The following is a 27,428-nucleotide window of genomic DNA, read 5'->3' on the forward strand; positions in this document are numbered from 1 at the left end:
AAGTACAAGCAAGGTTAATTATATGTTGGTATACAGCAGCTGATCAAGTTGGATAAAGAAGAATCAGATTACAACAATGCCAGCTAACAGACATTACTATATACCTCACGTCCACACTGTTTTTAAAAAACATACTAAGTGCCTTAGCTTTAAAAACTATACTGTTTATACGTGCTGACAAGCTCCCAGTCTAAGAAAGATTTTTAAAAGTCATGTCTTCAAGTACTCACAATATTTCTCAGACCAGATTTGGAGAAGAGGAAGAAGAATGACAGAACCCCACAGACACAAGGGAAAAAAGAATTAACAAACAAGACATTGAGATAGCTTATTTCCTGCTGTCTGCTTCTTTATCACTCTGATGCAGCTTTAAGGTGCTATCCAGCCCTCCTATGTATTTCAAGTCTTGGATCTTTCCCTGCACCCTTGGAAGAATTACTACACAGCCCAGATGCTTTCATACCTGGTTACTAAGTCATAGCATCTTGCAGAAATTTGGAACGTGCCAATAGAATTTAAGCATCACAAGCATACTGAGGTTCTGTTGCTTTGTACAGTGGACACATTGCATGCAAATTTTTAAGTTTTTATTTTTGCCAAGTCAAATCTCCACTGTACAGATCTAAAGCTGTGCAAGACAGGTCTCAAACACAGTAAGCTCTGCATACCTGTGTGATTTTGGCCTGCCAGAAATGACTTGCTTTCTAACCCATCCGACACGGCAGAAGACTCTACATCCTCTACAGAGCAACACAGTTCAGGTGGTTCGCTCTCACGCTGGCAGCAGGCTGCTTCCTCCTCGCTGAAGGACTCAAAGGTATCTTCTGAGTAGTCAAAAACAGAGCTCCTGGAACTCTGGCTCAACTCCACCTGCCCCTTTTCATAGCTACCAGAACTATCCGCTGAGGTGGTAGCCATGGTGCAGCACTACAAATGAAAACAAAAGAAAACCTTTAACAGTTTCAGTTATACAGGATAAATGACTGGATTACTTACAGCTATGGCAGGCATGCAGAGGAATATCACAGCTCAGCTCAAACCCAGTTTAGGTGGCTGAAGTAACTACTTAATGTGCTACATCAAGGCAACACCCGCCAAAGCACTACTGCTGATTAAAGTGATGCATCATTAAGATCTGCTGGGTAAGCCTACAATAACAATTACCACTGAGCATTTACAATGAATTTTGATCAGCACTCCTTTCAACTTTGTTGTGAATTACAGGTAACACTTGGACAAAGTCATTTATGAAAACAAAAGGAGATTAAAAAGATATATATTTCTGTTGCCTTAAACCTCTCACCTCTCAGAAAAGCAAAGCCTCCTTGTTCTGCTCAGATTTTGTCCAGAAAATTAGAAAAAAATGACAATTATCAGCCAGATGACGCTCTCAAAATGATGGTCATGTTCTCAGCATGAAAAAAAAAATAATAGAATTCCCCAGAACCAAGTTCCAGGAATAAAACAGGCCTCAGACAGGTAGCTATACTGTAATGTGGATACACCTTAAAGCTTTGTGTGTGTGTTTTTTCTTTGCCCCCAACGCCATCCCCTTTTTTTAAGTTAGAATGATGTACTTCTTCTTTTGAATCTAAAGAGGTAAACAACTTCGTCCTAAGCAATTTTGCCCTATTTTTTCCTCTACTCTAATAAGATAAGAAGTCTAAATGTGTGAGTGATATCCCTTTGGAAAGATACCTGCAGCAATGACAACTGTCGTTCCTCCATCAGAAAAAAAGGGACCCAGTAAGTAAACAAAATCACTTTCTCTCATGCCTGAAGTTCACCTATGCCACTCTGCTTTGGTGTTTGTTAACAATTTTTAGACAGCTTTGTTTTAAAAGTGCTGACTTTAGCCACACGCTATGCTGCCTATTGTACATGCCACGTTACTGCTGAGGACCGTCTGTGCTCTGAGTAAGGACCCCGTGCCCCTAACACAAATTCAGGCCTTCCTTCCCAAGACTAGACTCCAAAAGCAATCTGTAGTGCCAAATTTCTAGGCCCGTAAGTTTAATTTTTGTTTTAACGTGTGTCCAAAAGTCAAAAATAGTGCTTATTAATATTTACAGGTTACTTCAGAACTAAGCAATTTTTTTTATTCACTGTACCAACCCTGAATAGGCTGGAGACTGGCTAATAAGATCAAATCTCCTGGAGAAAACCAGTAGGAAATGCAAACAGAGTCAATTAGTGCTGCAGCCCGCAGCTGGCCTGAGGAGCTGAGGCTGCACAAGCAGCAGGTGGAGAGAGGTGGAGTGGGGCGAGGAAGCTCAGGTAACGGGACTGGCTGAGGGAGCAGTATTTCATAGTATCAGATATGCGTGATAGTAGCTCATTTTCACAGTGAAAATGAGGTATTTGCTCCAAAATGAACATAAAAGATAACTTAGAGTGTGTAAATATACTTGTAAATAATAAATAAAACACATTTACAGACTGCTTCCAAGTGGCAGCTGGTATCCTGCAGCTTTTACTCCTCATGAGGACGAGTCCGTACCTCACCAGAGCACAGAAGGCGAGCTCAGCCCTGCCGTGAGGGCTTTGAAAACACACAGCCTCCTCAGTGGTGTGCTTCAGGAGTGTCCCTGAAGAAAAAGGGCAGCATCTTTGGAGGAAACCTGAGGGAGAGAAGCTCCATCTCCTTCTAGGAGGCAGAAATGTGAAATTACCAAGTAACAACATTATACCATAATAAAGGTGAAGTTACCACCAAGTAACAACTAACCGAGAAACCCCTCTGCATCCACCTTCTGCTCAAAACCCCCTGGCAGCAGACGTGGCATTTCCTTTACATTACATACGGAGTACACTTTTACGATCCTTCATTTCCTTTACGTAACACAGAGAATATATTTCTACGATCCTTCATTTCCAGGACAAAACCACAAGTTTTCCAAAACCACTTCCTCCATACTTGAACGGCCCAAACCCCCCTCGTAGCAAGCCGCCGCCACACGCCGGGGCCCTCGTATACCGCAGGGCCGGCGGCCGGGGCCCAGCTCCTTACCCGCGGCTCGCCCCGCCGCCAGCTCCCAGCTCCGCCGCCTCGGCCCCGGCTCCGAGCCGGGCGAGGCCGCGGGCCCGGCCCCCAGCCGGGGCTCCGAGCCCGCCACCGGGCGCTGAGGGGAGGGGCCGCAGGGGAAGCGGGAGGGCCCCGCCGGCCCGGCCGCCGTCTCCGTCGTGCTCTGCCTGCGATATCGTGTCGCGACAGCGGGGTCTCGCGGTGGAAGGCCGGGGAGAGGCCGGCGTTGCTGCTGAGGCAGCCAGGCCGAGGTAACAGCTGGCAGAGGCATGGTGTTTTGGGAGCACGTCGTGATATAAAGTTAAATCGTGTCCTCTGCGTGCTGTATCCTGCTATAATATTGCTATTACAAGGTAGCTGATAGCACTCTATTTTCTTCTAGGGAAGTCATTTTATCCATAAATACATATACTTCAGTTCCAGGGTGTGTAGTGTTTTCTCTGTCACACAGAAGTCGCTGAGGTATTTTACCTCAGTAAGCACCTCATGCTGGATTTCGGCTGGCCTGTCCAAGGTCTTTGCTTGATTTTAAGATCTTGTCTTCTCTCATATTTCATTAAGTGCAGCACATGGTTTTTGCAGCTCAAGTGGTCTTTCTCTTGAAAACGAGATGCCTGTGTGTTCCTCTTATAAAGAAACGGTTTGGACAGGGTAAGGAGAGAAATGCACACTTGCAGAAGAGTAAATAATTTCACTGATGCAATGGAGTGTAAGAGGAATAAGCACTTTATATTGTCCCCGTGTTTTAACATTCAGTGTTTCTTTGCTTTCTGTGGAGTGGACTGCTTGCTGCTGGCCCTCTTCGTTTTCACTTAGCTAGCTATGACGTATTAAAATAATTTACACATGATTAGTGTTTTTTTAATATTCCCCGTCAATAAAAGTCATAGCAGTAATAAGAGAGGTACGCAACTGTGAACAGAAGGGACATTTATCCATCCTGCAGGAAGTGGGAGTCAGCTGAATACCAGTCAGAGCAGAGATCTATACAAAATTTCCTTTTCTTTAAGCTGTCAACATTATGAAAGGAGGAAAATGTGATTAAGAAAATACCTGCCATTTAGATGAGCAAAATCTGCACTGCGTACTAAACCTCTCCAACCTAAAGATTCACCTTTCATTGATTGCTTCGTTTTATTTTTCTTCTCAGGAAAATAATGTTGGAAACAAGCTAGCAAGTACCCAAACTGAATAAAAGCACAGTCTGGAAGAATCTTAAGAGGTAGGCTGGCAGTTCTCATGCTCTGGGTTATAAATGATTGTGAAAAAGGGTAGGAAGAAGCATTACCTTTTCTTTAAAATTCTAATCAAGATACACAGAGAATAATGCAGAGTAAGTAAGAATAACACAGATCCTCACAGGTCCCACTAAATACCTCCCTGGCAGCTTGATACTTCATTATTTATCATTGTCCATTTTTTATGGTAACAGTTGACATTAGATTATTACTGACCTGGTTGGTATTTGAATTTATTCCCCTGAGGTTAAAGACTTTGTAGTTTCGTATTCTCAGTCCTTTTTAAAATTCATAATTTTAGAGCATGGAAAATATATTGTTCTATCAAGTTTATTTCTCTGACATTTATTCAGTGGAAAGTGTGATCCTAATATTAAAGGCATTTGATTTGAAGCCCAGGATACAAATAATTCTTTTTAACCGATCTTCCCTAAAACAAGTCATTTTATCACTGCAGTTCCTCTTGTTGGTGTCTTGGAAGTTAATATGTTGAACAGCATAATTATTTGAACCAGTATTTGTTTCTGAAGGATTTGTGGGTGATAATAGATGGACCAACCCAGCTGTGTCAGAAGGTATTAAGATTTCTGACTGCTAATGTTGTGGTGTTGGTCCTACACAGAGCCATAAATAATATTGTGTGAGAAGCAGTGACAGGCTTTTACTCCAGCTCTTCTCTTTATCATGTTATATCAAATTTAAACATAATTGTTGAATTTCTTTGTGTGGGTAAATTCTTTTTGATGCCTCCTTCTATTAAACTTGTAATATTCCTTTTAACTAGAGGGCTGCGTAAGAATTTATACTTGCTAGGTGTGTTTCTCACATAATCATAATCTCATTAATGTTGTCAGCAGAACTAATTGAGCTGTCACAATGAGGTTCGGTACCCAGTTGGAGAAGGATGGGGCGAGGCCAAAGGAATTAAGCATATTCTGATGATGGGTAAAGCTGATGTGACTCATTAGCGAAGCGCTCCTAAAGCGTTATTCTCCGTGAAAATGCAGGTGTTTAGACTCTATAAATATGAAGGTCAAATGCAAGAACTCTTCTGAAATTTCAGAAGCAAGTTGTTGACGGTTCAAGATACAATAAAAGTTTTCTCCTTTATCAGCACTGACATTGAAAGTACTGCCAAGTAGCACCTAGACACCATAAATCATTGATGAGGGTGGATAGTTTGAAAATATTACAAAGGAAATGCTCTAGGGCGCAGGGCATGTAAAGAAGTCGTTGTCTAGGGCCTGCCTTATTTTAAATGGTCATTACAGTTCGCATTAATTCACATCTCTAATTAGGAAATGGATTGATCTCTTGCTTAAAGTTGCTAGTGACTGGCTGGTGTCCATGGCACATCAAAAGCGTGCATACAAATGAAATGTTAGAAGTGACCACTGTCCTATAAGTTTAAATATATATAAATTGAATGAAAGCTGGGGGCTGAGTTTCACAGGTAGAAACAAAATATATTTCAGAGCTATTCTTGTACACGGGCTCTTGTTGCTTATGCCCTGGTTTGTGGTAGAAAACCACAGCCAGCTGTGTTTTCAGTAGGCTTCCTGGTGAAGAAAAGAGAACTAAAAATCTTTTTGGAAAAACAGAAGACAACTCCCTTGTCCTTGGTCACAACGGTATCTCTGCAGGCAGGTATAATTTCATCTGTGTCAGACCTGGTAACCATTCTGGGGAGAAATATCTGATGAAGAACCAGGTTGTGAGGAGCGTGGCAAGTGTCTTTTTAGGGCAATTTTTGTGCACAGTGGCTCGCTGAGTTGCTGGTTAGCATTGTATTCCAGGGGAAGTTTGTCGTTAGGATGAGACATAAACAGTAATTAACACTTGTGCCTGTGAAGGAGCCACAGCTGCATTTCCAAGGTTTGGTATTAGTGCATAGGCTGGATTCCAATTAGCATAATTACACTCTGTCTTCCTAATTTTGCTTTGTACTTTAAGATGGATGATAATTCTTAATCACTATGTGTCCTAATGTGCTGTTAAATAGCAATGTCCACCTTCCCACGTTTGGGTGCGTTTCAATGCAAACTTCATACATAGTTTGCAGACTGCCTTGCGAGCCTTTTCTCAGTATAATTGCAACAACGACAATAAATTACAATAACCTTAAGAGAAAACATCTCAAAAAGCAAAGAAGTTCCATTAGCCAGCATTCTAAAATGTCTATTTGTGTGTGTGTATATAGATAGATCCGTCCAAACTCCTCAGCAGAGACACAAAGGCCTGTGGAGAAGAGTTAGAATGAGATCCGCTTGTGGTACCTTGAAATACTTCACTTGAATTTTCTGTCTACAGACCTCAGCTGTACGGCTGTACGGGTTGGGGCTGAATCTCTTTCCTAATAGTCTTGATTTTTCCAAATAAATTCATTGCTGCTTACAGCAGCAGCTTGAGCACAAGAAAGTTCCCATGTGCGATCGTTTGCATTCTAAGACACGCCAAGGTGTTGTTTGTTCTCTTAGTCTGCATCCTTATCTACTTATTGCATCGGTTCATTTTAATTTTTCCCCATGCAAAGTTATTGTAGGTGCCTTCAAGGAGACGCTTTAAATAGCTGGGGATTTCAGACAAGTGCTTTAACAATGTCATTCTGAGGAATAATGCGTTCCCTTGGATGGACAGGCTGGGGTTGTTTCTGAACATGGCATTAATTCATGCAAAAGAAGTGAACCGAGATGTCGTAAATGTTTGAGATTTTCTTCATTTTGTTTTCCCTTTTTATTATGTTTGCTTAATGATTTCCATGTGGACCACCCTGAAAAATTGCTAGTGTTTTGGTGTGGGAAGAAATTTGCAAGGGAAAGGCAGACTCATCATGCACTTTCAATAGATCGATACTAGACTTATTAATCAGTTTTCTTCGGTAATAGGTTGACTCTTTTGGGAATCTTTCAGCATATATTTCAAACTGATGAGTCATTTTGACATTTCAGAAAATGCCTTCATTTAGAAATTACAGCTTTTCACATCAACACTCTATTTAACCCATCATGTATCCATCTGTTGTAAAAGCACGGTATTTATTCTTTTTTCATTGTTGTGTTACTGAAGTGTCCTGCAGGTGTTGTAACTTGTCTTAGCAAGGTTCTTTCTGGTTTTCTTCTTTTAATTTTTCTTTGGTGAAGTTAATATTTCTACTGGTAGAGGTGGAGTGATTTTGTGGGTTGTGGACAGTGTTTTGAGATGTTAGTAATCTCTGAAGATGGGTTTATTTCTGAGAAATCTCATGGTCCTGGAAGAAGAAACATTGGTGTGAGCATTTCCTGCTGGTAGGGAATGAGTTGTTACGGGTGATTGTATTTATGGAGAAAGAGCTTGTGTCTTAATTTTCTGGGGCTGTTTGAGATCTCAGCAAATTGATGCTCATTTTAAGTTTGGCAACCAGTTGGTGCTGTGTGTGTGTGTAGATGTTTGAGAACTTTATTATCCTCGTCTAAGGCAGACCTTCTAAATAAATATAGGCTTTATAAACTCAAATAGTGATTTGCATTGTATTGGTAAAGCTGTTGTTTTTCAGCATGCGTATGCCTAAATTGTCATTGAACCTTAAAATTACACATACAGGAGCATATTTTGCACTGACTCATATAATTTCAAAGTGCATTCAAAACATTATTTGCTTTTAAAAGACATGTAAAATAGGTATTAGTGCTGCTACCCCATAGATAAGAAAAAAATGCATAAAGAATAAATGATTCCTTTCAGGTCACACAAAATAGCAACCAAGGTTCCTGGATTTTTTTCCTGGCACTTCTTGCTGTGATAAGATACAGCCTCTTATTCATCATCTCTTTCATTCTCATCCTGTGGTAATGAGAAGTTGTCTCATTGGTTAAGTTATTGTTTGGAGCGAATCGTCATGTCGTGGCATTCTCAGGTATGTACGGATCAGGACTTAAGTCTTAAACTATTTTCTCAAATTCAGTGAGCTCGCTGCTGGGTGTTTATGAAATCATTATGCACCTTTTCTGTTGCTGAACCAGCTGCAGGGGGAGGAGATAGACAGTAGGAAGGTGACATTGAGTCTGGCAGACAGGTTAAATGATGACGTACACAGGGGATTTCCAGCCTCTGTATGAAAGAGGATTTCCAGAATAACTAAAGAGTATCTCACAACTACAGGCAAATGCAGTTAATGTCTCGTTATGTCAGCTAGAGAGATTTATTCTCTCTCTGTTACAGAAACTGAGCGTAGGCAGACCATAATCCTCTCCATTTGGTATCACGCTGATCTTTGCTATCAGAGTTTGGGGATAGAGGGCACTCTATAATGAAAAAGGAAGGGAAAAGCAAAGATTGTATCTTTGTGTTTGATACAGTCATCTGGAGGCTCTGTGTCTGCTTGGATTATGGAGGAAAATTAGAGTTTGATTCTTGCTGACTCCATATGTGGGCATAAGCCAGATTTCTCTAGGTGGGAGTTGCTAGCTCATCTCTAGCTACCAGAAGCAGTGCCCATGAACCTTCTTCAACTACCGAGCTTCTTCCAGGCAGCTTGACTATCAGAAGTATTCAGCGACTCCAGACTTGGCTGTACTCTCGAGTAAATCATTCTGTGCCATGCCAGTAGACCAAGTCCCCAGCAGAAAATGAACCTATTGATGTGATTCTAATTAAGTTCTCGATTTAATGGCAATCATTTTATTTTCATGGTGGCAGTCATTGTCCCAGCTAGCTAGAATAATCGAATTGTTTTTTCTTAAAGCCCCATTTATGATGTATCCTCTGTTGAATCTTAAGCAACAAAAAGAAGAAGCCTATAGCTATTTCAAAATTATGGTGTTTGTATGATTAAAAATCTCAGGATATCTTGCTTGAGACTAGTGACTGGGGGAAATGCTAGTAGAAGAAAATGAACACTCATAAACTTAAAATGTATTCTGAATTGATTCCTCTTCAGTCTGAGAGGGTCTTCTCTTTTTTAATTGTTGGTTTAAACACCTGGAAGTTAAAGTTCTCATAAAATTAAAAACAGGTAAACAGAATCTTTAAGGAAATTAAGCAGCTTGGGATGTGATAAGTTTAATTACACCAGTATAAAACCAGAACAACTCCACAGAAGATAATTAAAAGCAACTAAAACAAACTGACTGATCTCCCTAATAACCTAACGGGCTGTGTCATTAAAGTATTCTATTTCAGTTACCTCAATTCCATATGCTTTTGAAAATTATCCTTAAGCTGGAGAGCTGTAAAAACATCTATCCTTAGTTACTTTCCCTTTCAACTTCTAAGGGTTTAGCTCTCCACAACTAGATCAGAATTGGATCAGGTATCTTCACACCGCAGTACGTGTTGTATTGTAGACTTGAGAGCCTGGCAGTCTTTGCTTGCAAATCCCATCCTGTTAGCAAATGAATCTCCTGAATCGTTACAACACACCGGTCATTATCAAAATGTTGGTGAAGGAAAGGAGTGGTGCTGCCTGGCAGGTCTGTGGTTCAGGGCTGATATATGGAAAGGAATTCGGGGTCTATCAGGTCTGAATAGGTACGTTGGAAGGCGTGTTGAGCTTGATTCAGTGGAAGGCATTTTTTTTTGTCCCCGTGTTATCTGCACAGTCCATAGATGGATTCAGATGGGGAAAGTTACTTATCCAGCAGAACTGAGGGGTTTGGATGGTCTGTCAGCTTCTTGCCAGGTTTCAGTCCCTTTTGCCCTTCTTTTGTTCTGTGTTAACTGGAATTACCCACTATTGTTCCCTGCACCTATTTACCTCTATGAATCCTTCGAAATAAGGAACCAGTAAGAAGTTATGAGGCCCTGAGCTTTCAAATCCTTTATTCCTTGATCATCAGCTGACTCCCGTGATAGCTCAAATTAAAAACTCTGTTAGATTGACCCTGAATTTTGAAAAGAAATGTGCATTTATAGTCCCCTCATAGTTATGAATAATAATTTAGACTGACCTGCTGTGTACTTCTTCATGTATTAAGCATATGTAGTCCCTTGAGGAGCATTTATGAAATGAGGGTTACATTCATCCAGTGTTGTCTTTTGTGTATCAATCATGAAATACTTAAAGTAAAATAACTGTAAGGATGGAGGCTGCATTTTGAATGGAGGTTGTGATGAAAATACATGAAGTGGGAAAAGCATTACACGGCAATGTGCTGCTGCTTTTAATAATAATAAAATAAAATAATAAAATAAATGAATGTAAAGACATATATTCTATTAGGAATTTGCACTCATGCTCTGAAAGGTTTCCGAGTTCTGAACACATTTAGATCAGGTACGCTCATATCCATACATAATTTGTATGAATAGCAGTGAAGAGATTTTCAGTTTGCAATGCTCTGTTATAACCAGCTGAAGTGTCTCTGACAATGTATTGCTCTGAAGTGCAGTTCAGAAAAACAACAAAGAACAAATCATAGTCAGAACAGAGACCAAGATATTAAAGCCATAATTCAGCTACAAAGTTGACAGAGTAAGATGAGAGAGTGAAACTGTGGCACCATTAGCGCGTAACAGGAGCCCTTACGTGTGTTTGAATGTACTCTGCCTGAAAAGAATTGCTTGTCCTTACAGCAGTGTCTTATTATCGTTTTGGTCCTTTGCAGCATCAGGGAGCATTAAACAAAAGAGCAGGTGTGGGTATCTAAACAAAAATAAAAAAGTGACTTTGATCTAGGCTGATACAGTGCCAGGAGCTATAGGGGTCTTTGTTAAAAGTTCAAAGCTCCTTAAACCTTATTTTCATCCCTCACAAATAAATGAAATATTGACAAAATCCCTTTAGCTGGCTGCTGCGATGTGCCAGCTGAAGAAACTGATCTATATCCCTAGCTGCCTTCCTGGCAGAGTCCAAGCCTTGCGATGGATCTGCTCGCCCAGTTACTGATCCGGCTGGCAGGGCTCGCAGAAGGACAGGCTTAGAGCTGCTTTCCACCTGAACTGCTCTGGGGTTTGCCTTTAGTCTTGCAGATGTCCTAATCTTCCTGACAGATCCTTAGTAAAATTTCAGTTATCTCCTACAAATTGCTTCCGCTGCTGGACTGTTTGAAAGAAATCCCGATTTCAGGTTAGAATTATAAGGGCTGAGGGGTGCTCTCTGATTTCTGACTTCCCACAGCAGCTCTTCCTGCAGCTCGATGAGCCAGTGGAGCACAGTTTGGGGTTGTAGACCCTTTCTAGGTTGGTTGCTGGTTCAACTCCTCTTCGTAACAGTATCACTTTAAAATCCTTATAACGCAATAGTGTCTCAGCAAAAGCAGCTAAACAAGTTGGCAGTGTGAGTGTAATGCCCAGCAGACAGATGCACACGATGAATTCAACCCGTGAATTAGGAAACCATTGTGACTGCATGGGAAGACTGTCACTGTTGGCCTGATAGCTGCAGCAAGAGATGGGCCAGCTCAGAACTGGCCTTGAAGAACGCGCTCATACTGCAGCGAAGCACCCCGCACGGCTTGTGTTACGGACAGCCACTAACTGCCTTCCTGGTGGGGGATTCCTGCCGAGGACCTGCAGGAAGGTAGGGCTGGTTTGCTCCCTCTGGGCAAAGGGCAACAGAGGGGTTAAAGAACAGTGGGAGGAGATTGCAGGTAGCGAGGGCTGGCACAGAGGCTTCCCGCTCAGTGCTGGTGTTGATGACAAGCGCAGAATTTGCTGGCTGTCTCCAGCAATGCTAACAATTTCCAGCACTAACTCAACCTTTCCTTTTTGTTTTAAAAGTGGTATTTTTGCCAAGTTGCTGTGAATGCTTTCTACTTGGTGTACAGATGGAAATAATTCAAGAATTGAAAAAGATCTTTATCTTTTTCAGTACTGGGGTCTTTGCCCAGAAGTAACATTGAAAGTTTGACCGGGGAACCTTTCTTATTGCAATTACAGCTATTACTTTGGAGTGCAGTGTCCATGTAAGATGTGCCAATGCTCCGGTTTCCCCTGCTGACTGACAGGTTTGGACAGATGTTTCTGCACACACCGCTGCTGCTGGCAATCATGATCTTTGCAGCTACCTCTGAAACGCTTTCCTCTAATTCATTCCTTACCTACATGAGCCTATCAGACCTGATATTCCTCCCACGCCTCTTGCCACTGCTACAGTCATGTAGTCAGTGTTAGTACTACAAACGCATTTCAGTGTCTTTTAGTTATAAATATAAAGACATTGACTGAGTCATGGCACGTTACAAATTAAGTGTTGCTTCTGGGTAGAGATTCCAATGGCTTCAGGTGCTAATTAAGTTTGCAGTTTTATTATTCTGCTGTTCAGCGGGCAGGGCTTTTTTATATATGACCAGTAATGTATTTGTTGTCAGGGGCTGAAAATAATAAAATCTGTCCTTGGAATGGCAATTTCCTCTTCATTTGCATCTGATCTCACCTCATTTTAAAGGTTTTGGGTAGACAAGAAAATAATTTATTCAGTGATTGTCGTGGAAGGATAGTGAGTAATCCTGTTGATTGTAAATTAATGGTCGTATTATTTGTGAGGACAATTTGACAATCATTTCCTCGTTTTTATTACAGAACTTCCATAGTATCTTACAACTTTTTTCTTAGACATCTGTGCTTGCAGGTGCGTGTTTGGATATTAAGAGTGCTGTAGCTTATGTGCCTGCAGTACTCGCCTTATGGGACTCTGCAGCATGTCCCAGCCCAAAAAGACATCCACGTGTGCATTGGTGTTCATGAGCTGTGTGGTACCACAACGGCCATTGCCACACATGAGATATAAAGAGATAGATGGTGGCTATCCTCTCTCAGTACAGACTGAGCACAGCCTAGGCTCTTGGAATTTACCCGATTTTGGATGGAGAAGGGTGTTAAACTTCCAGGTACCATTCAAGCAACATCTTCAAAAGAGTGTTTGGCAAATTTTGCAAGAGCAGGAGAAGGAATTACCCCCATAATTTAAGAAGCCCCTATTTCCTCCATAGATGGTGGAACATGAGCTCCCATCAACTTTGAATGCCTCTGGTAATGAACAAATCATACGGGTGACGATCAATTCAAGTATTTGGAGATTTAAGAGCATCTTTCTGTGCTGTGTTGACATGCAACTCTCTTGGGACTTGTCAGTAACTTGGCTGAAGTTTTCAACTCCTTCAGATTTTACCTGGATAGCGGGCAGTGACAGGTGACTTTATCAAAGGGACATAATTCAAGACCTTGTTTAGCTGCAGATAGAGTTCCTCAGGCTCTTTCTTAGGTTCCTGTGCTCCTACGTGTCAAATTATCTGTCAGCTTGGAATAAATTTCCATTTTTATGCTGGCCAATCTCAGATAAGCTTTTCCACCCTTTCAGTAGTTTTTCTCAGCTCTTCACATAGTCATCTCTTCACAGCAGTAAATAGAAGCTACAGCAGTATTTCTTGTTATTCCAACATTGCACATAGCCTGGGCTAAACAGGAGGAGAATGAGATGGGGAAGTCGTAGTACAGATACAAAACCTATAGGTAGTTATTTTGGATTGCATTATTAATCTCCTAAAGCAATTTGCCATCCCTTCAGGATACCAGTCTGCATTGAAATCAGATAGCGCTTTTGCTTTAAGATAATGAGTATCAGATACCGGCCTATAACAAAATAAAAGTACAGTAAAAAGGAAAATAAAACTGTCAGGGGATCTTCTAGTTGAAAATGAAAATGCCAAGTATCGGTGATAAAAGGCAAAGTAAATATCAGTCCTATCAGGTGCTCTGGAAACTTGGATGTTGTTTTAGAACAGCTTAATTATGATGATACTCCTTTAAACACTGGCAACAACAGTCCTCCATCACATCCTACTGTCTGTGCTGCGTCCCAGACGTGTGGTCTCATGTAAAAATACGCAGTAGAGGTTTCAACTAACTTCTGCAGATACCAAGCACAAAGGAGGTGCGGGAGCAAAGTACCAGACTGCAGGAGCCAGTTTTAGGGCTAAAAAAGGCAAATGACTTAGGTCTTAGGGCAAGCAGGAGTCTAAGCAGATTAATGTAGCAGTGCAAGCTCTTGAATAGCAGCACATCCAAAGTGACCTGATTTACAGAGCCGTGGATGGTGCTGGGGAGATTAGAGTTCTCCTACATCCATAAATGCCAGGAACAGAGCAGGATTTACAGCCCTGCCACTATGCTCCTTGTCCTGTCCTCTGCTGCCAGGACATCCCTGCATCTCGGGTAATTTCTCTCTGTATACATAAAACATTCCATGTTTTAGGGTGCTTGAAAGCCAGAATCAGTTCTGATCAGACTTCTTCAACGTGCTAAAGTAAAACTCCACATCTGAGCAACCCCGTATTTTGTCATATCCAAATTTTAACGCTGTGACTTGAATGTACATGTTTTTATTAAGTGCAATGTATTAACAACATTGTTTATATCCCTTCTACAGCTAGGTTTTACGGCACACTGTTGCTTTCTTTGATTAGGATTTTACATTCTGATGATACAAGCTTCATTTTTAAGCAAAATTTCTCTCTAAGCCAATATTTCCCCTAGGGAAATTTCAGCCCTTTGGCTGGATGATAATGTGATTACAGATGTTTTTAATTTTTTAAACAGGTTACTAAGGTAGCTGAATGTGGTACCAAGATTTAGCAGGAGGTATTAAGACTTTTGTTCCTGCGTATCTGAGATGGGAATTTCATTTTAATCACTGCAAGTTAGAGTTATGAGGTTCAGATAAAATAATAAGTATTTGCAATTATGCAGCTGGAGCCTCCTGAGGGATGTAAAATTCACCTCAGACTGTTATTGGGTAAACATACTTCCCAGTTCTCAACGTGCAGGATCCTCTCTGAAGGAAATCGGGTGCTTCTACAGTGCTTTGCCAGCCTCAGGAGAGCTGATGATTTACACAGATGCAGGGGGATCTGTGTAACCTTCCCAGCCCCTGCTCACTTGTGTAAATTTCAGGAATAATCTGATCTTTGGGATGGAAATTTTCCTCGTTTATTTCCCTGCTTTCCTCACGCACATGTTGTAACGTTTGCAGCTTCTACTGCAGATTTTGCAAGATTGGGTTCTGCGTTTCTCAGCGTTGTCGTTCTGCTGCGAGTGACCTACCAGCAGTTGGTCTTGTGATGGCTGAAGGAGTTACGTCCTGCTGTGGGCAGAGCCGCGTAGTACAGAGCTGCCCAAAGCCTTGACTATGAGAATATCTGGGGGAGCTCATACAGAGGGATTTTTAAATGATTTTACTTTAAAAGGTGAAGGAGTTAAAATGCCTAACTGTAAGGGAGAGCTGGGTGGTGGTGTGCTCATTTGCCTGAATGGAGAGGAGATGCAGGAAAAAACCAGCTTGCCCAGAGTCACTTGGTAGCCCACAGAAGCAAACTCTGGGTTGTCAAACAAGCTGGGTTGTCAGATGAGACTGCCTGGAAAGTGGTTTCATTTAGAGCACTCTTTGAATAGAAGCAGTTCAATACTTGATGTTACACAAATGCCATTGTACACACAGAAGGACTCGTGATGCTCAGGCTGGTAGGTAACCCCTGGGATGGCACAGCCGTACTATTGCATGTTCTGAAGAGGAACAGAAGAGTGCAGGTCTCTTCTGAACAATTTCCTCTCCAGAGCTGCCCCTGCTGCTCATAGGACAGCTTGCTATTGGTGTGCCATGTTCTTTTTCTTTTCTTTTTTTCTTTTTTCTTTTTTTGTGGAAGTTGTGGCAGGTTTCTCCTGGTTTTATTTCTGTTCACTGCTATATGCCTGAGGGAGCCGAAAGGTTTCGTCTCCTTCCTTCTTGTATATGCAAGACAGTGTACCTCGCTGTCAAATTAGAGGTAAAGTTACGCCTGAGATATTTACACATTTAAAAAGCACTGAGAGGACTGCCCCCACATCTGGAACTAATTCCTCTAGAGATCAACAACGTAAGCAACACCCTCACAATAACACTGGAGGCCTTTTTTTCTTATTTTGCATAATGACATAGACAATTAAGACCTCTCTGCCGACCAGGGGAAGAAGAGATGTAACTATAACTGCATTTCTTGCGTTTGGGAAGGAGCAATGAGCACCACATGTTCTTCAGGTGGGAAGCCCTGTAGGCTGGGAGCTTGTAATTCTGTTAGCATTTTAGATGAACTCTGGAACTTTTGCAGATTTGCATTCCTGCATGCACGCACTCGCACATAAATGCTAAAATATCTTCTATTTTCAGCGCCAGAGAGCTCACCTCCGGTAAGCAAAGCACTAGGGAACAGAGGCACCACTTAGAATAGATTAAATTCCAGCCACAAAGAAACATCATTTGGATTTTTCTTGCAGGAGACGCTATGCTCTGTTTCTTCAAACCCCAGAGTATGAATAAAACTTGTATTATTGAGGCAAATAGCTTAGGGAGTTTCAAATAAGGATTATACAATTATATGAATAAGAATAGGTAGGATGAAAAGAGAAGGGCCATCAAGCTGTCTGCACCTGCTTATAAATTCATCAGCAGTATGCAGGTAAGGTAAAAACCCCTAAGTGTTGCCATCAGGGAGAAGATCTCCACATGAGCAGAGAGATCTCTTGCAGCAGTGACTTTGGACGTGTTTCTAGGCTGCTACCTAGAGGTGTTTTGAACAGACCCTGTTTTCAGGAGGTGGTTGTTCTGCTCTTTCTGACACTCATGTTCCTTTATTATGTTAAAAAATGGTGCCTCAAATAGCTAAATGCTTTTGATTAGCTGTCACCTGTGGAAGAAGCATGTTGCCAACCACATGGGACTGATCTGAGCTCAGAATAGATTGTTTTTATTCCTAAGTTTTGAGTTCTGCCTTGTATGTAATTATTATCTAGCATCAGAGGCAAAGGGAACCTGGACCCCTCCACTCTTAGCACCATGCAAGTGTTAGGTGTGCTACAAGATCTGGAGGAACAGATTTGTCTCTAAGTTTAACTTCAGACTTACCTAAAGTGCCTGTAGTTTGTCAACGCACGGGTTTTGTTGGCTCTGCCTGCTTACGCAGTTCCATTCTCGTGCCTTGCAGCTCCTTCCCAGCTCTGCTCCACCTCCTGCTTGTGCCAGCTCAGCTCTTTTTGGGACCATAGTGGAACACGGCTCAGCGTCTTTTTAGGACATTGCCCAAATATGCCTGGCATCACACAGTTCTGTTTTCTTTGTCAAAGAAGATGGTGGCTTATGTGGAAACGAATTTGTAGATGGATGGGCGCTTCACAGATAGCAGCAGCACATCCACTGAGCCTAGTCAGATCCTTATAGTGCAAAAATAGTCTCATCCCTCCCAAAATGGGGATGCTTTCCAAATAAAAGGGGATACATTTCCATTAGGTGATGCCATTGTAGGAGCTGTGACGCATAGATGAACAGTTTTGATTCTTTCCAGTAGAAAGAATTAACGCACATACACACTCAGGTGAGAACGACGTTGCTCCCTCTGTGTTCTGTGAAACGGCTGTTACTGAGAGGATAAACCCACGATGGCTCTGGATAAATCTGTACCTGAGTTAGCAACAAAGGGTTTCTCTCTTTGTCTCATTTCATAGACCATTGACCGGTATTCCCATGCAACCATCTTTTAATTGAAAAGAAAAATTTCCTCCTAGGCAAGGGAAAAATAAATGAAAAGATTATTTGTTCGGACAGATCATCTGGAGCAGGGGAATCAGTTGGGATCATTTATTCGGCAAAAGAAGCCGGGGAACCAGTGAGGAGAAATGACTTATAGCTCAGGAGAAGTATCACACCCTGTTTGCCAAAATGCTTTTTGTACATACGGGACCTCTGCTTTTATTTCTTGTGGTTGTGATACTGAAATAAATGCGGTTGCCTTTATAACAGCCAGCTCTGTTGTTGTCACCTAGTGGAACTTCTGTGTACTTCAGGGTGGCTGGAGGGTTGTCTTCACTCCTGAATTCTTCTTTGATCGGAAATGAGGGACGGTGTGTGATTTATCTCAGAATAATAGAAGCCACCCATCTAGCTGATCAGTGCATCCTGGTAATGCCGAGACTGCCTTTCACCAGCTGGGGGGGTGCCAGCTACTGCTGGAAATTTCCCTTTCCTTTAAGATCTTTTCAGCACCCCTCATCGCAACAAGCCGATGTGACTGGTTAGATTAGCAGTGCATTGACATTCTTTTCCTCCAGAACAAGTGTAGAGGAAAAGAGTATAACACACGGTTAAATTGCATCATTTCGAGCAGCACCTGCAGAAATAATCACTGAGTGTGTGCCCAGAAGCAGGTTGGCAGAAAATCTGTAGAGAATTTCCACTCACAAGCAGTGATCAGCCCGAGATGAAGTCTGCAGAACGCATCCTGCATTCTCCTGTGCTAGCTGCTGTAACTGCAGCCACATAAAGCCGGCAGTCCACGTTATTAACAGACACTGATGTGATCTCTCACCGCTATACACATCCCCACCGTTCTGCAGATGAGAAGATAGCTCTGTGCGATCTGCCTTTTATTTTGCCGTGACATCCTTCAGCACTGAATCGGAGCAGAAATGATTCATTTTGTTCTTCGTTGTAGTGAAGCCCCTTTGAGGATTGTACTGAGATATTGGAAAAAAAATATGTATGTATGTATAATGGCACCGTTTGGGCAGGAAGGAGACAGATGCAGACTGGTGAGCAAGGGGGTTTAGAGGCTGGTGTTCTCTAGCAGATGTTTGCCTACAACACCAAGATTCAGATTCCTCTGGGAAGCTCTGTGGCTTTTTTAAAGGGAGTTTAACAAAACCTACTTTCTCATTTCATCCTGTGTTGGGTAGTTAAGCCACTAAACACCTCTTGTTGGTCCCCAGGAGCCAAAATCTGGAACCTGATTGCGGTGCTTTGTGGTCCGGTAACAGGTGATAATTTTTAACGCTTCTCTTTTGCAGCGCTATTTCTACAAAACAGGTGGGTGCACACAGTTTGGAAGTGATACAGGGCTTTTCACCTGGGCACAAGGTCTCCTTCTTCCCGAAGGAGAAAGGGAAGGGTGTTCGGTCCAGTGACTAGAGAAAACAGTGCGGGAGCAGGGCTGACCCTTCACTGCTGGAGCAGGGAAGCCATGCAGGCAGGGTCAGGGGGAACCAGGCTGGAGAAGCAAAAGGGATGGAGGCAAAAGCCCAGAGAGGTCCCCCAGCAGAGGTCAGTGATCCCCTGGGATGGAAGGAGACATCCAAAGGGTGTAAGACTAGTATCACAGGGCAGTAATAGAGGTATTGAATGTTTCTGGTGTTATCGAGTGTGGCAAAGATTTAGAACTGCAATAATTAGTTGCAGCAATATCTGCATGCAGCAGATGATGGTACCTGATGATTTTAGAGCTACCTTAGCAAGAGGCATGCACATCATTCATGGGTAGCCAAAGAGCTAGTCTGTGAAATGAGAAATGAGTCTGTTACCATCAGTGAAAAGCAGAGTTACCACAGAATCACAGAATGTTAGGGACTGGAAGGGGCCTTGGAAATCATCTAGTCCAATCCCCCACCTCACACATGATAAAATCAGCTGCTTGTTGGGAATTGTTGTGCAACCTTCCACACAGAAAGGAACTGTAATGTAAAGGTGGACCTTCTTTTCCTCTAGAAATGTTGCCATTCACATAAAAAACATATTAATCTTAATACAGAAGGGTCCGGTCTTTGTGTATCACAGACAAGTCTACAGACAGCTACAGAAGGTTCAGGAAATCGTATTGATTTACCAGAGAGAATCTAAAACATTAAAAATAAGGGGGTTTGTTCTGTCCAACGAAACAGAAGAAAGCTGTTTTCCGCAGCTAACAATCCCTGCCTGATTCTCACATGCTTCTAGATGCATGAGGATGAATAACCAACTCGAGTTTTTTAAGCACAAGCAGGCTTCACAAAAGCAAGCTCTTAGGATGACAATGAAAGTTATCAGGAAGCTCAAAAATTTCACAATATGAGTTGCAGACGGGAAACTAAATGGTAATGAATTTTGTAATCCCTGCCTGAATTAGGCTGTTTTCAGAGAGGCATAGCAAAGTGTAACTTTACCCTGGGTGTGTATTTCCACCAATTCATCTGTTTTTATGCATAGCATTTTTCTAACCAGAGATTGATTACTATAGTTTCATATTCATACAGGGGAAAGAAAAAATAAGGACCTGTGCATAAAGTACTATCCTCATCGCTTTGATTGTTAAAAGAAGTCCCAAGGATGTTGTCCAGCCATCATCTTTCAGAAGTAGTGCTCCGACTAAAGTTACATAGCTGATGTCTGTACTGAAAATGTTTCTTTGCCAGATCTTAATTGTGTCAGGTTATTTTGGTTTGACTTGGCTTTTTAAAAACATGGCAAATGAATTGTACCTACCTGAAGGTGCTGTCTCACAGCCAGGATTGCAGTTTTTTGGTAACTTTGTTATTGCAGAAGCTAGTCCGAAAGCCAGAGCATGCTGACCTACAGCATACGAAGCATCAATAAGGTATTTAATTCATGTCCTTGAGATAAGCTATGAGATAAACATAAAATGAGTATTATGTTTAATTTGGGTAAATGCATATGTTTATGCATGCAACCACATCTGTTCTCTTCTGGAGGGAATCAAAACCATCCATCTGTTTATTTCAATAGCTTCCAGTCTGTGTATCTGGATTCTCTTTTATGTTGGATTTCAGGGCCTGTTTTTGTAAGCCAAGTGATTCAGAGAATGAGATCTGAAAAGCCCTGGAATTCCAAGAGCTATAATATGCCATATATTTACATGCCATCGTTTCAAAATTAAGTCAGATATGTTGAAAACAATATGCTGATTTGAATGATAGAGGAGATTTAGGAAAGGAATGCTGAAAACTGTATAAAACTACTGCCTGGCATAGCAAATTCTGTCTGTCGTGTGACAGAAGAGATGCTGCACAGCCTGCACCCCTCTCCCTGTCTGCTTGACAGCTGCCTCCAGAGTGCCGTGTCTGTTCCTGAGTATACGTGGATACATTTCTTCAACTAATAATGCCATATTTCCACTCCTGTGTAAACTATAGTCTGAAAGTTGGCACAAGGTCATTAAATTCGTAAATTTTATCAATGGAAAAATCATAGAAGAAAAGTAAAGCACAGGGATCACTGAGACACAGCTTGTTGAAAAGAATAACATCTTAAAATTTTCTAGATAAAGCATCCAGCGTCTTTGTCAGATTCGCCATCTCTACAAGGTTCAGCTACGATTTGATTGGCGATCCCATCACTTCTCCTGAGAACACGGGTATGTAAGGTGGCTAAGCCATAAAGATACTCTTCTACTCAACCTCCTCGTTTGAGCTCAACAGCCCTGTTCTGCTTTCACATATGCTGCTAGTGCTGAGTTAGTGCCCCCCAGCACATTTTCAACAGCTGTTCTGATAGGTAAGGTGATTCCTTTTTAGAGTTACCGCTGGTTTTGGAGGTAAGTCCTGAACACTCACACTCACATTGCAGATCCTATTATACTCGTCTGCATACAGCCATCCTGAACTACTGTACTTGTCCTCTGAATTCAGTCACCATTCCTCAGAGACTTTATTATCGATGTAAAAACCTTGCTCAGGGTAGAGCCAAAGTCTTTGGCAGATTATCACTCTCTGTCCAATCTCACTAAGAGAACATTGAGGTTGTATGTGTGGATCGTGCTGGTAGCCTTTCTGACTCAAGTTCTGCTAAAAGCCATACACAGAGAGCCTCCCTAAAAATGTTCCTCAGGGGACTACTGCTGCTTGTGAATTGACTGTTTAGATCATATTTTTCTGGAACTACTTAGCTCCACCAAAGTGTACAGATCAGACATTTTCACTCTTGATCATGTGGCTTAAGAAACTGTAAGAAATGAGCGTCTTGGCAGAAACAGCTCTTTTAGTGAAAGCAAAGCATAAAGCTATTAAGCAGGGCAAGAGAAATCCCCCCCAGGTTCTGCTGAAGGTCTCGTGGGTTAAAGGCCAGCTTACAAAGCAGGGTCAACTATGCAGTCTTGCATTTACTTTTCCTCCCTGGTGCAATATCAGTTTGTAAGTTACCCATGCTATTTGAGCCACAGTGGTTTTGCTTTCAGAAATCTGATCATTGCTCCCTAACGAGTGCGAGGAAAATAAACTCCCACAAGTTCAGTTTCTCCTACTCACTGTACGAGTCTCTTATCCAATTTATTCAGTTAATCCCCTGCAGAAACTCATTGCCATTGGAAAAGCTTGGGTGGAAGCTTTGAGGTTTCATGAATTCCAACTGTGGCTGTTGCCACTGCATACCAAATTCCATTATAAATTGGTTTTGATTACAGTACTTAGAAAAATGTTCATAGTGATCAGGTTTATTTTTACTAAAATCAACAATACAGTTTGTAAAGCCCTGTGCAGGGCTTCTCTCGCAGGGCACACATTCATTTGATAACTTAAGCCTGTAGTTCTACCAGTGGTAAATCTGTTATTTTTTGGCACATCGTACCTGATCAAAAGCTCTGATGACGTGTGGAACAAAGCTTTGAACTAGTGCAGACAGCGTTTAGTTTGAGTCTGTTTTAAAAACATTGTATAGTAGATTTCTCAGCAGATTTTATGACATACAAGACATCATTTATCTTTACAGAGCTGGCAGAAAGCAAACACAAACCACAAAGGCTGCACAGACACCTGAGCGTATGCCTTGGCTAGTCTGATAAAACGCGTGATTGTGTTGTTCTGCCTCATTCCATCAAAGTTACGCTGCCAGATTACCTAGTCCTTCATATATCTGACATTAAAATCGAACCACAGCCTCTGTAACTGGGTGAAGTTGTCTGAATGGGTGAAGTGTAGCTGGAACTATGATTAAAGGCCATTCAAGGCCGAGTTTCTTAAGCAAAACCTGGTTTGGGAGGCTCTGCAACACACACATTGAGGTGCCCACAGGGTGACTCAGAAGGCCGGAACACCTTCTGCTCCCGTTTGCTCCTACTGTACCTGCCTGCCTTGGGTGCCTCTGCAATTCAGTTTGCAATTTTTCAACCTGGACTCCCCAAAATCAAAACCCTCAAGTATTAATGGACCGCTCTAGGAGAATTAGGCCTTAATCTCTCTGATTTGATCTCCCTGTCTGTTATACTGGTAATATAAACGCTGCAAACAGCTTAATGGTTGTAACAGAAAGCTGTTCCCAGCTGCGGCTTCCCACACATTTAATACAGGAAAGCCTCGCGTGCTTCCAGTGGGAGTGGACACACAACTTTTGTATAATAGCCAGCTCAAGATCCTTACAGTGTGATACTCACATTCAGAAAATGAGGGATCAGGGGAAAAAAATAACAACAAAACCCTTAAATTTGTGTTGGAAAGACACGATCAGGTTGTGCATATATGATACAGGAGCTGACACCTCGAAGATATGAAGTTCTTGCAAGTTTAATGAAAGTAGGAATCCAGGTGGAAGAGGCAAATCCTGTTAAATCTCCCAGAGAGAGGTAATCTGTAGGACTCACCCAGGATGTCACAGCATGGGAAAGTGAGCTGCCATGAGTAGCCAAGCTTCACTCATTTTTCACCTTATTAAGCATCAGACCATATAAACACAAGGCAACCCTACAGGAAGCCCAGCTTCATTAGTTTCTGCTGCTGACAGACTACTTACCAGTGGTTTTGGTATACTGAGAGTAGAACTTAAATTTTTCCCACATACACATGACCATAGACTTGCATCCTTAGTGGCTTGCTTATAGAACCCCACTAGAGGAGAGGGATAATATATATGTGGCCCTTGTGACTGTTTTTAATAAGTGGAACCCAAAGATGTGGTGCAGAGAAATCCTAAATTGTCCGCATTGTATATTCTGCTAAGTGTAAAATTGAATCCCAGTTTCTCCAAACCTCCAAATCCATTTGGATCAGATATCCCTTTGACTGAAGGGACCAGGGAAATTAAGTAAGCCTGCCACAGTCCATGAAAGTAATGAAGTGACATACATCTCTCTTCTTGTCTGCGTTATGGGCTTTTTCTGGCATTTCTATGTTAGACAAAATCATGACAGTGTCTGAGTGCCCTAGCAAGCAATTCTATTCCCTTATGGAGATGTAATAAGAAAATATCCTGTGCAGCTGTTCTTGAGCTCGATTTGTCCTTACAGGTAATTTAATTGGTACAAAATGTACGTTTGTCAGTACAACTACATCTATACTGGAAGCACTTTGCCACTTGGTGGTACGCTTGTATTTGTAAAATGTTGTTGGAAGTGACATCGCTGGGCACCTATGGGCAAGGACCTGGTCTTGTGCCAACCATAGAGAGGTCCTGGATCCAGAATCAAGTTCCTTAGGCTTCCATCAGAGTAAAGATGAGTGAAGTATAAGAATGGACTACAGGATTCTGCACTTCAGCTTCCAGAGTGCCCACCAAATTCATTGTCACCTTACTCTTCACAAATTTTGCCTGACAAATTAAAAAGAAAAAAAAAAAAGGCTAGGAGAACTTACTGTATTTTCATCTACACATGCAAAAGTGTCATACTGAGACGTCATCATTCACTTGTAAAAGCAGTAGTCTTGGTGCTTTGAACCACAAACACCTGTGAGCTGGGTTCTGATCCTTGTCATAAACCAGGATCAGGGAACAAATATTAGACTCTAGCATGATGGGGGATAGATCTCTCCTTGGCCCCCATAAAGCCCATTCCTGCCCCTTATAAACAGAGAATGGCTGAGAACTATTGGAAATAATTTGACAGTAAAAATAATGACTATTAGGGGCTTAAGAGAAAAGATACTCCAGCAAAATCAACGTGCCCATCAACATGAAAGCATGCAGGCAGACATCAGGCATATAGGTAGGTAGGTAGGCCAGCACATGCAGCTCCATGCCATGTTTCTTAGGTAGGAAAAGAAGCATATTTCCAAATTCTTTCTGCATCTGAACCCAGGAGTGCCAGGCTGCTGTCATCTATTTCTGGTTAAGCAATCATGGCCTGGATTGCTGAGGCTTGTCAGCAGCCAGGCTACTGTGTTAGCCATCACGCATCAAAGGGAGAGAAGCGAGCTGGCAGTGCTTTGTGCAGGCTGAAACCTCCCCCAGTGCTCCAGCTCAAGAGAGCTTATTTAATTTAGAGAACAAACAAAGTGCACTGGCAGGAGTGCTCATTCATAGGTACGCTTTACATCTTACAGAGACCCCAGAAATATGAAGAAATACGTAAGGATCATCTTTATTTATTTATTTTCTTTCCTAGGCAGGCATAGATTTAGCAGAAACAGGCGGAGGCTGCAGACTTCTCCCATCCTCCACATTTGTGAGGTCTGGTGCAGCACCACGTTGACTGTCATGCCAGACGCTGTGCTAGTGGCCATGCAGGCAACGTGCATCCAGTCTGAGGAGGTCTCTGCATGCTCCTCAGTCCCCCAGCACGTTGCATTACAGACACCCATTCTCCCTGTGAACCTCCTTCACCCTTGTGCATCTGTATCAAGCTGCTGGGATTCCAGCAGGCAATTCCGAGTACGTGAGGCTTTGACCGACACTGTCCATTCCACTATATTAAGATCTAGTCACAATACAATATGGGATGGTGACGGAAAGACGATCCAAACACTTCCAGAGTAACAGAAACACACGCCATTTTCCACTGCCATAGAAATATATGCCATTTCCACCTTTGAACTTAATTGTAATTAGCTTCATTTGAAGGAAGGACATAAGGAAACAGTATAACTTTCATAAGAGGAAACCTTCTCCCTGGCTTGAGATCTCACAGAAATCAGTAGGTTTGGTGGGCTTTTGCATTGTGACGATTTCTGATCTGTTTGCCAGAATACCTGATCCTGAAGAACAGCAAATCAGCGTAGCTCTGCGAGAAGGATAAGAGGGGGTTCTTGTTGCAGCTCAAAGTTGAATTGACTTGATTGGAATGAATTGTTGCAGATCTTTGTGATGCACTTGGCATAAACATAAAAAACCATACAGTATCAGTAACATTCAACTCCATTTTTATGTTAAAAAAACCAACAACCATGCAGCTGTGCCGAATAAAAGCAAATCTGCCTCTTAATGCAAGGCAAATATCCATCATCATTCTTAACCAACAAAATGCATTATAGTGCATTAATCCTAGTATGCAATACTGCAATATTAATTGCAATAATTCAATTAATGCATTAATACCAGTAGGAGACTTAACGAAGCTATGGAGCCAGGACTACCAGAATGAGTCCTGTCAATGCACTGCGTGGCCTTGAAAGAGGTGAACAGTGAAAGTCCTTGTACAGTTTCCCTGTAGCTTAGTTTTCGCCAAGGAAAATAGTTAGTAACTGGTCAGAAAGGGAGATTGTTTTTTACTCAAAACCTTAAAAATCGTGGCTTTAGAGAATTAGAAGTAAAAACTCTTTAAGTTGTTTTGTTCTTGCTTTCCAGTAGGACAGAGTGGATCGGCCAGTTCTGTGTATTGATCCAGTGAGAAAAAGAAGAAAAGGAATATTACAGAGACATGATTATATGCAACTTGCAGACCCGTCCTATTTTCCTATTTTAAACTAGTTTGTTTAAATTTGTCTAAAAATCTGAAAAAAAAAAAAAAAAAAAAAAAAAAAAACACAGTTTAGTTTATCCCCGATCTGTTAGGAAGACATTAAGCTAAAGAAAATTAAAGCCACTATTCAAACAAAGGCAGGGAATTAGCCCACATGCAGACAAAGGCGGTAGGAAAGCAGCCAGACACAGTTCGTTCAGTTCAGCCAACTTGTCTTGAGGGCTAAAGCTTCACCTTTTCAGTTCTTAGCTCTTACTAAATTCTTTCTTCCTAAATCCAGAGAGAATACACCGAGAACAATTCAGATCACCTGTGTCATTATTGAGGATTAAGGAGCAAAGAGTCGAAATCATTTCTTAATTAGAAGTCGAGGGGAATGGGATTGGGACATCATTAAGCAAACAAAGCAAAGCGCCCAGTACAATAGGTGGTAAGTAGCCCATTAGCTCTGCTAAGTACCTCTTCTTTAGCTTCAACGGGGAGAAGCAGTTTAGCTAGGAAAAAGGGAATTAGCATGAACATATCCCATCTATCTAAAGATGTGCTCAACTCGGTACCAAGGCCCCTCAAATTAGTAAAGGGATAACATTTACATAAAAGATACTCTGTTCTTTTTCCTTAGTGTCTACATGGGCTGCTCTGATTTTAATGCAGATGCTAATCAAGACCAAGGTAATCCGAGTTTACGGTGGTGCTTGGTGGAAGACATGAGGCAAATGCCTCTTAAAAATATCTCCTCAGCCCTTGGACTGCAGCGCATCGTTATTTCGTGGTTTCCCTTTCCCCAAGTTGCAGTCT

The 27,428-nt window shown here is 41.8% G+C and overlaps 1 protein-coding gene and 1 long non-coding RNA gene across 12 annotated transcripts in view; one reads left to right on the forward strand and one right to left on the reverse strand.

The window, feature by feature from the left end:
• The window catches only part of C4H8orf48 (chromosome 4 C8orf48 homolog), a 38,486-nt gene extending 35,989 nt beyond the window's left edge, over positions 1-2,497 (reverse strand). For 8 of the 11 annotated variants that reach the window (XR_004750403.1, XM_035325007.1, XM_035325006.1 and 5 more), the window contains exons 1-2: positions 2,437-2,497; positions 669-927 (exon numbers count right to left, since the gene is read on the reverse strand). Coding sequence is in view for 10 of the 11 variants with exons in the window: in XM_035325007.1 (XP_035180898.1) it covers positions 669-927; positions 2,437-2,484 (307 nt within the window). In the remaining variant the exon portion in view is untranslated. Of the gene's footprint in view, positions 1-668; positions 928-996; positions 1,245-2,436 lie in introns of those variants that run through there. The other 3 variants (XM_035325004.1, XM_035325005.1, XM_035325002.1) reach the window with 3 other exon arrangements.
• Positions 2,498-3,943: 1,446 nt separating this feature from the next.
• LOC118166254 overlaps positions 3,944-27,428 on the forward strand; it is a 31,833-nt gene continuing 8,348 nt past the window's right edge. The window contains exons 1-2 of the long non-coding RNA XR_004750405.1: positions 3,944-4,062; positions 4,176-4,247. This is a non-coding gene — a long non-coding RNA (uncharacterized LOC118166254). The remainder of the gene's footprint in view (positions 4,063-4,175; positions 4,248-27,428) is intronic.

Source organism: Oxyura jamaicensis, chromosome 4 (genome assembly GCF_011077185.1).
Source record: "Oxyura jamaicensis isolate SHBP4307 breed ruddy duck chromosome 4, BPBGC_Ojam_1.0, whole genome shotgun sequence".
Classification (NCBI taxonomy): domain Eukaryota; kingdom Metazoa; phylum Chordata; class Aves; order Anseriformes; family Anatidae; genus Oxyura; species Oxyura jamaicensis.